At 43.0% G+C, this 9,757-nt stretch overlaps 1 protein-coding gene across 1 annotated transcript in view; it reads right to left on the bottom strand.

Annotated features, from left to right (window-relative positions):
• Positions 1-9,757, bottom strand: part of LOC139652407 (proprotein convertase subtilisin/kexin type 5-like) — a 27,237-nt gene continuing 17,480 nt past the window's right edge. The window contains exons 8-17 of the mRNA XM_071529483.1: positions 9,013-9,096; positions 8,121-8,316; positions 7,013-7,227; positions 6,424-6,666; positions 5,648-5,881; positions 4,325-4,502; positions 3,298-3,515; positions 2,559-2,578; positions 1,903-2,113; positions 1-431 (exon numbers count right to left, since the gene is read on the bottom strand). Of these exons, the coding sequence (XP_071385584.1) occupies positions 1-431; positions 1,903-2,113; positions 2,559-2,578; positions 3,298-3,515; positions 4,325-4,502; positions 5,648-5,881; positions 6,424-6,666; positions 7,013-7,227; positions 8,121-8,316; positions 9,013-9,096 (2,030 nt within the window). The remainder of the gene's footprint in view (positions 432-1,902; positions 2,114-2,558; positions 2,579-3,297; positions 3,516-4,324; positions 4,503-5,647; positions 5,882-6,423; positions 6,667-7,012; positions 7,228-8,120; positions 8,317-9,012; positions 9,097-9,757) is intronic.

Here is a 9,757-nt window from a genome sequence, read left to right as displayed (position 1 = left end):
TCATCTGTATGAGTAGCTCTCATCATCGTACTCCAGCTCAATCTCCTCATCTTCATCCAGGAGTCCGTACTTGAACTTGCGATACACCGTCCCGTCCTGCCCCATGTACACGATATCATCCTCCTCATCGTCCTCCTCCTCATCGTCCTCACACTCGACGATTCGGTCGCTGTACTCCCCAAATGACGAGGTGGCGGGCTGCGAGCCGACGCCCCCGTTGTTGTCCAGTTTCTCGTAGCCTCCGGCTTTGATTTTGGGGGCGCCGGGGATGCTGAGCGCTCTGGACCGAGCCTGGAGGAAGAGGAAGACCACTCCGCCGATAGCGACGATAAGTAGGACGCAGGCGGTGACAAAGAGTTTGGCCGGGCCGCCGGGAACCTCCGACTCCTCAGGTCCCCGCAACACAAAGTTGACACTCAGGATGCACTCCTCTGCGGAGGAGGAGACAGGGCAGAACGTTAGATTAGACCAGTGTAAACTATGGAAAGGAACCTGAAATTCAACACTTAGTTCTTTTAAAAGTAGACTTAAAACATTTATTTTTGCTGCTGTTTTTAACTTGAACTCTTTTGACTTGATACACTAATGTTGGGTTTTTTAGAGCAAATGTCTGCTGCTGTTTTACCTAAATTTATATGCATTGTAATTTGTCTATGTCCTCTGCATGTGTGCATGTGTATGTATTTATGTTTTTATGTATGATGACATGTGTGTTCTTATGTTATTTTATTATACATGTATTGCTCTTGGCTTTGTGAAGCACATTGTGTTGCTTTTTGTATGAAATGTGCTATACAAATAAAATGTGACTCGACCTGAAATGGGTTGTGGGCTTGTTCACAGGGTGTAAATGAACGTGGATGCCATGCTGAAAAGTGTATTGCATTAAAGTCCCCATGAAATGAACTCCAGTAGGCGTAAATATAAATTCCAACCAATAAAACCATCACAGATTTTTGAACAATTCCGCCCCTCACATCAAATAAAACTGCCTTTCTCTCCCTAACATTCTCCCTGATATTCCATTGGTTTAGACTTTTGAATGATTTCTCACTGTATTATTTCCCGGAAGTATCAGTAATCAAGGAAGTAAAGATGCCATTTCATGTGGTCTTTAAACTTCAGCCAGCAAGCATTTAATGGACGGCGACATGCATGCATGCAGGGTAAGATCACACTTTAATGTGAGTATACCTACTGTACTTAAATACTTCCAATAAAGCCTAGTCTTATCTGTCATGGTCAGAAGCCAAGAAAGCTTAGGAAATACCTCATATTAGGAAATTATTGAGGGGCAGCATTATTCTAAAATATTGAAAAGCTCCAGTTTGATTGGGGGATGAAAGTCCTGTCTACTCAGTGGGAAAACTACCAGAAGTTAACAAATTATACAGGACCACCATTATGGATGCTACACCCTCTGAAAGAGTAAGAAAGTTGAATTCACAAAACCAGATGAGCGGAAACCTTTTCTGGAATATATGGATGTAATATTGACCATTTCTGCAATATTGACCAGAGCATTTGTATAGCGGATATGTTGATAAGATGCAACCTTAATTGATATTCCATATGTGACTCCTAAAATGATATGTTTGGTAACTGTACATGTAACAAAGTGGTATCATAGTATGCTGAGCTGGGATTTGTTAAGTTTTGGTTTTCATGTAATTGTTTCATTCTTCATTTATTTTGTCATATTTATCTTTACATATACATTTTTGCTTGTAATATGCACTTGTGTGTTCTGTAAGGCGTAAAGCAAAAAGTCAATAAACATATCTATGAAAAAACAAACAAAAACAAACAGAAGAGTGGATTTGTATTGACAAAACGACACAGAAGGCCTCAGTGCTGGGTGTGTGTGTGTGTGTGTGTGTGTGTGTCTGATTCCTTGTTTACCTCGCGAGGCCTCACAGTCACAGCACTCCCTGGGTATGGGCGTACCATCGGGGCGCGCTTCATTTCCGCAGCAGGACAGGCAGCGGCCGTCGTCAGACAGGATCTGCAGGGCGGGGCACACTGTGCAGTTCCACACGCCGGCGCCGCGGCAGTCCAGGCAGGACTCGTCGCACGCCTCACAGTTCGGTTCGGCATCCGGGGAATCCGAGCCCTGGAGCCACAGATTGATTGGTTACACAGCCTTCAACAGACTGAGTGTGGATATCGTACTTTCCAGAAAACACATTCATTTGTAATATATACAGTAGTTGTTTGTTCTTTAGAAGCAGCAGTGCCCTAGTACCAAACTCCATCTATGGTGTGATGTGTTATATATATTTTCATGAGGCAAAATGTGTGAGGTTAGCATTTTAATTCTTTATTTATTCTGTCTTCTTATACACTTTATTATCACGTATGTGTTTTTTTGTGTGTTTTATCCTGTATTTCTTATCTAATGTCTTATATACCTTGTGTAAAGCACTTTGAATTGCCTTGTGTACGAAATATGCTATATAAATAAACTTGCCTTGCCTTGCCTTGCCTTGAAGATGCATTTACACAGAAATGTACACACATACACACACACACACATACACACACACAGTGTCTGTTACCTGAGACTCAGCATAGAAGCCTATGAGACACTGGGATTCACAGATGCCTGCAAAAAACCTGTAGCCTTCATAACAGGACTGACAGGCCAGAGCACCCTCATCTGTGAGAGAGAGAGAGAGGGAGGGAGAGAGAGAGAGAGAGAGAGAGAGAGAGAGAGAGAGAGGGAGAGAGAGAGAGACACATTTCATGGTCTGGCATAAATCACGCAACAGGAAATCAATTCTAAAATGTGATCTCATGGCTGGACTGGAATTTCCAAACCAAAAGCATCTCAATAGGCAAAAGCATCTCTTTGTTTGGGGGGAGCAGAAAGTACCTAATGCTCTAGTAGTTCTAAGAAACAAGTACTGATGATTTGGCATATATATTTTTCCCCAGCACTGTCTTCTCCAGAGTATGATTGATACTAATGCTATCAACAAAATCATCGTAACTGAAAGAAGTGAAAGATGATTGATTATCTTATTGGGCACCAATTCACAATAGTTACCACGGTCAATTGAAGCTGTGATTTATGTGTTGTTTTTGTGAATTTTCATAATTTGCCAGTTGTACTTGTGTAACTCATCACTAACTGCCACAAGCCAAATTCCACATACAAACCATGAGCTAGGCCAAAATAGGAAATTCCAACTAATTATGCTTAGTTGCTTGATGTTTCTGGCTCACGAGATCCTCAATACTGTGAAATCTTATGAAATCCCAGACAAAAAAAAATGAGAGAAATGCTTCCTTTACCTCTGCAGGTCTTGCAGGTGGGGTGACACTTGCGGCAGGTCTTGGACCAGCTGTCCTTGTAGTATCCGGGGGGGCAGCTCTTCAGGCACTGGCCCCATTGCCGCAGGTACAGGTAGCCCTCCCGACAGCTCAGACAGTCCCTGCTACTGCGAGCCCAACACCGGCTACAGGACGGGTCACAGCGGTCACACACCCAAGTGGTGGTGTTGCCAAAGTGACTGACAGGGAGAGAGGAGATGTGTTTACTTTTTGATGTTCTTTCATGAAACATCTCACTTACAAGAGAGGAGAAGAGGGGAGGGGAGAGGAGAGGAGAGGAGAGGAGAGGAGAGGAGAGGAGAGGAGAGGAGAGGAGAGGAGAGGAGAGGAGAGGAGAGGAGAGGAGAGGAGACAAAACAAAAAGACAGAAGAAAGGAGAGGAGACAAAAGGACAGGAGAGATGAGAGGAGAGGAGACGAAAGGACAGAGGAGAGAACAGGACAGGAGAGAGGAGAGGAGAGGAGAGGAGAGGGGACAAAAAGACAGAAGAAAGGAGAGGAGACAAAGGGACAGGAGAGGAGAGGAGATGAAAGGACAGAGGACAGGACAGGAGAGAGGAGAGGAGAGGAGAGGAGAGGAGAGGAGAGGAGACAAAAAGACAGAAGAAAGGACAGGAGAGACGAGAGGAGAAGAGATGAAAGGACAGAGGAGAGGACAGGACAGGAGAGAGGAGAGGAGAGGAGAGAAGACGAGACGAGAGGAAAGGAAAGGAAAGGAAAGGAAAGGAAAGGAAAGGAAAGGAGAGGAGAGGAGAGGAGAGGAGAGGAGAGGAGAGGAGAGGAGAGGAGACAAAAAGACAGAAGAAAGGAGAGGAGATGAAAGGACAGAGGAGAGGACAGGACAGGAGAGAGGAAAGGAAAGGAAAGGAAAGGAAAGGAAAAGAAAGGAAAGGAAAGGAAAGGGAAGAGAAGTTTGCCATATATATGTATGGGTGTGTGTGTGTGTGTGTGTGTGTGTGTGTGTGTGTGTGTGTGTGTGCTCTTCTCACCTCTCTGAGCAGGTCTCGGTGCAGCTGTTTCCCTGCCTGAAGTGTCCGGGTTTACAGGTGACACACTGCACACTGTGACGCCCAACACACGACTCACAGCTGAAGTGACAGTGATTACATTCACGTTCATCCCTGTCGCCATAGTAACCCACAGGACACTCCTCCACGCAGGTATCGTCTGATCGAGGGAAAGAGACAAAAAAGGTGGATTTTTAAAAGGTGAGATTCTCATTTTCATTTGCTGAGATTGGGGCTTGGGACTTTCAAGTCAGGTTAATCATTTTCTTCAAGATTTTTAAAAACCTTTGACATGACATGGTTGCCTTTTCCCATCTATTAATATATAGTTGAGAGGGAATATTCAATAAATAACAAATTGCTGCATTTTCAACATGCATTTTAAAGACCCCATGAAATTGCATCTTTACTTCTTTGATTTGATGCATTTCCTGTTGAAACAGGATGTTGGGGCGGGACATGATGCAGTGAGGAATCATTCAAAAGTCTAAACCAGTGGAATATGAGTCAGGGAGAGAAAGAAGTTTTATTTGATGGGAGGGATGCGGAGGGACAGGACTGTTCAAAAATCTGATGTTTTTATTGGTTGGAAATATATATTTACGCCTACTGGTGCAGCATGAAGTCACCATGAAAGATACTCTGCTTTCCAGGAAGTAAAAGTAATGGGAGTTCGTTTCATGGAGACTTTAAAACTGGTTGACTGATTGAATTGACTACAGCTCTGGCCAGAGGTGGAAAGTAACTAAGTACATTTACTCAAATACTGTACTTAAGTACAATTTAGAGGTACTTGTACTTTACTTGAGTATTACCATTTTATGCTACTTTATACTTCTACTCCACTACATTTCAGAGGGAAATATTGTACTTTTTACTCTACTACCTTTATTTGATAACTTAAGTTACTAGTTACTTTGTAGATTCAGATTATTAATACAAAATATAAGTAATAAATTGTGATGTATTATTATAGATTACTGTAAGCTACCCAGCAGTATATAAAGTAGTGGAAATCAGCCCCACCTTTTCCAGCTGCAACATTAAAGTGATGCTTACACATTAATGTATCAATAATTATAATTCAATAATATAATATATACTGTATTATTCTGAAATGGGCCATTCTGCATAATGAATACTTTTACTTTTGTTCCTTTAAGTACATTTTGATGCTAATACTTTTGTACTTTTACTAAGTAACATTTTGAATGTAGGACTTTTACTTTCTCTACTTTTACTTAAGTAAAAGATCTGAGTACTTCTTCCAGCACTGGCTCTGGCTAAACATGACACTTATCTCACTGAGTAGGAAGCGTGGGCTGTTGCAGCTGAGGCAGTGGTCTTTCCCGGGCCCAGAACAGCGATGGCAGAGTGGGTGGCACAGCTGGCACTCCCCGTCCTCGCCCATGTAGGAGCGCAGCGAGCACTGACTGTACCACACACAGTGTCCGCTGGCGTCTTTACGCATGTTGGTGTCACAGCTGAGGCAGGACGAGGGCTCGGGGCCGGAGCAGGTCAGACATGACCTATCACAGTCTGGGGGAAATGATCGCAATGAGACACAAGCCGACAAGAATCTTAGGGAGACTTATGAGAAACTAATAAACCCAGTAATGACAGAAGAGAGGACACAATTCAAGAGCCATCGTATTATGCATGATCAAATTTGTGACCTAATCACACTAAACAATGTTGGAGTGTGTGTGTGTGTGTGTGTGTGTGTGTGTGTGTGTGTGTATACTGTACAGTATTTTCGTACAGGCGGCCCCAAGCTAGAGGGGGCCTTTCAGAGAGGTGATACTGTAAAATTGTATTTATTTAAATTGTATTGCATTGAATGAATGAATGAATGAATGAATGAGTGGGAGGGCCTGTGTCGTACCTTGTTAGGGTGAATGGGTGCCAAATAGGGGTTTAAAAGTTAGAAAGCTTCCAAGATTAAGAAAGATGCCATGGTTTGTAGATCTTATTGTTTAAGAAATATTTTCAAAAGTAATGTATTCAATGTTTTAATGTAAACAACATTTGCAGTGAAATTATCATATATCATCGTGTTCAACATATATAAACATCCCTACCCCTGCATTCGTGGGTGTTCTTATCATGGTAGGTGTTGGTGGGACACTGAGGCAGACACTCTCCGTTGTAGCGGACGGCTTTCGGGTTCCGACACACGTCACAGTCGTCCCAGTCCGGTCCATCACATGAGGCACAGTCGGCATGGCAACGCACGCACTCCTGCTGCTCCTCACCGGCGAAGTAGCCGGTGGGACAATCGTCCACGCACTTGTCGTCATGGAGGAAGTAGTACTCAGCACACTCTGGGAGAGAGAGGGAGAGAGAAGAAAAGAGAGGAAGAGAGAAGAAGGGGAAAGAGAGGCTGTTAGCATCTTTTACAAATGTTGAGAATACAGGTTTTGGTTTTAACAGAGCAGAGGACAGCGGGGCTCTGAAAAATGAAATCTGGACTGGTAAGTATAAACTGGAAGATTTCCATGGAAAACTGGGCTTTCCAAACCGCTACCATAACTTCACGTAATGATGGATCATTCATAAAGCTTGTTATGGATGTAAGAATTTTCTTTAGGAGACAAAAAAATCGACTATAAAAAAAAAAGAGACTATAATAGACCCCTCCCCAATCACTTCTCCACTCTGCCCTCTCACCCTGACACAGGCCATCATGGTTGCACTCTTTACAGTCAGGCGGGCAGCGAAGGCATTCGGTCTCGGTGGCATAATACCCGTCGGGACAGTGGCTCCTGCACGAGCGGTCCAGTAGCAGGTACTGACTGTCGCAGCTCAGACAGTGGGAGGCGTTTCCCTGGCATGACGCACACTGCGGGGCACACGGCTGGCACACACCGCCTTGAGGAAACCCTCTGGGGGAGAAGAGGGAGTGAGTAGACACAAAAGAAGAGGGGAGAAGAGGGGAGAAGAGGTGAGGAAAGAGGTATATTCACCTTATTCACACAGTGGCCATTTTGAATGAAATCTGAAGGAAAAGGAGGAAAATCTACCAGGAAGACTGGCATATAAAACAAGCATTACTTAAGGACTTCAGATAGACCGAACAGTTATCAGATTAGCTAACAATCACGGGAACAACAACCATGACTGCTTGAATTAGCAGGGAAATTACTAGTTAGTAAGATACTAGCTAGCTAAGGCTACACTCTGCTAGCTAGCGATAATGGGCCAAATATTTTAAAATGTGAAATGTCCCTACAGATTCTTCTTGAGGTCCATTTGTTTCTAACCTGTTTTTCAGTGGGGAATCTGTGAAATGATAAATGTTTGTATGTTGTGCATCTTGGTACACAGCAGCAGGACAGAACTGAGCTGCACTTGCTCTTCCATGTAGAGTTTCCCATCCTGAGTGTTCAAAATGGCCGTCGTGTGAAAGATTGTGCATTCGTGTGCAGGTCGGATATATCAGAAAAACAAATTTCCTACTTAGAAATTTCACATAAATACCCTCCAAAGTCGGATGATTAAGTCGGAAACTCAGAGAAAATTTTGCTACCTGAGTTACCAAGTTATGACACAATGGTGACCTTTAACCTTCACAACATGACATCCAAGTTTTATGTCAGTCAACAGTAAGAATGGTATAGCCTAATCTATGCACTTGTTTTAGTTTGTTTGCATGTATGTGTGCAAGTGAGAGCATGAGAGAAACAGGAAGAGAGAACAGAAAATAATGCAGAAACAGGGAAGAGAGTAGAAATGAGAAAGAGTGGACCCAAGTACGGTAGACCGGACCGGAGCGCACCTCTGACACTCCACCACACACACTCCATCCTGCAGGTAAAGCTGTGTGCGCCCGCTGCGACACCGCTGGCACCGCTGGCCGTCCTGGCACACAACACACCCTGGCAGGCAGTCTTCACACTGGCCGGACGTCCTGTTGGAGAACGTGCCGGGTGGACAGCGTGACACGCAGGACTGCCGGGCGGTCAGAAAACTGCCTAAGGACAGAGAGACAGATATTGATACGTTGAAAAGAATAATGTATGCATAAGGCCGGCCTAGTGGTCAACTTCAAATTTAACAATGGGTATGTTGGGGAGCTTTAGTGTTGCTTTCTATCATATTTTCCCGTATGATTATGACGAACAGGGTTATCCTTTATCCTCCAAATGAAAACACATATACCTTCATAGATCATGTACAGCAGAGTTTTTCAAGTCTTTTTCACCAACAGGACACAGGCTCATTAAAACATATCACTGCTCACTAGTAGAGTTGATAATCGATTAATCGGTTTGAGTCATTTTTTAAGAAAAATAAGTCAAAATTCTCTGATTCCAGCTTCTTAAATGTGAATATTTTCTGGTTCCTTTACTCCTCTATAACAGTAAAACAACAAGACAAGCCATTTGAGGACGTCATCTTGGGCTTTGGGAAACACTGATCGACATTTTTCACCATTTTCTGACATTTTATAGACCAAACAACTAATCGATTAATCAAGAAAATAATCGACAGATTAATCGACAATGAAAATAATCATTAGTTGCAGCCCTACTCACTAGAACCGCCGGAGACAAGCCCACAAACCAGTTTTAGTTTTAGTTCGAAGCACTGCATAATGTAGCATGGTATTCCTGTGTGCAGGCCAGTCTGCTGTAAAAACGAGCAACACACTGACGGAGCCTCTGTACCTGAGTAGCAGCTGCTGCAGTCTTCCCTCCCTCCGTCAAAGCAAGTCTTACAGGAGGAGTGGCACTGCTCACAATCACCCTTACCTTACGACACACAGACAGCAAATAGAAACCAGGGCAAAATAGTAAGACACACGACTGACAATAAATGACAGTGAGGAAACAGGAATCTGATGAGACATAAGGAAGTGAACAGCCATCACTACGAACAGTCATAAGAACTGCAAGTATATGATAGATGGGATGAAAAAAAAATCTTAGAACTCTCAAAAAGGGTGTGTTACTTTCAACATATCAGTGTTTTTACCATCTACCTATGGACAGCACATCTAGTATTGTTTTTTGATACAACATGTGTCAATAGCAACACTGTAGCTGTTAAAATGAGTTAAAATGAAAGGGCTGCCCATTATGTTGCTTTAGCCGGGGCTGGATAAGTACAGACATGGTTCAATTATTGATTCAAATTATTTCAGTTACTTTGAGCATTTGTTTTTGTCTGCCAGGAATCCAATACAGGTGGTTTTACGCTTTTGGGGCAATCTAGTTACACAGTAGGCTATGTAAGGCAAGATCAATCAATCCAAGAATCTGAGTAATATAGTTTCTTTAATTGATCATTCATTTCAAATTGTAAATCAAATCAAGGTGAAATTATATAATTCAACCACCAAGACACCACCTTTTCCATCCTACTACAGTTGCTGATGAAGTTTGATCTTTATCTGCCCCTTTTATTATTTTA

Source organism: Centroberyx affinis, unplaced genomic scaffold (genome assembly GCF_046629955.1).
Source record: "Centroberyx affinis isolate AG114_WGS23_722 - 3 ecotype Tasmania unplaced genomic scaffold, CSIRO-AGI_Caff_v1 ptg001793l_1, whole genome shotgun sequence".
Lineage (NCBI taxonomy): Eukaryota > Metazoa > Chordata > Actinopteri > Beryciformes > Berycidae > Centroberyx > Centroberyx affinis.
Note: the sequence above shows the minus strand (reverse complement) of the source record. Positions and strands in the feature narration are given on the sequence as shown.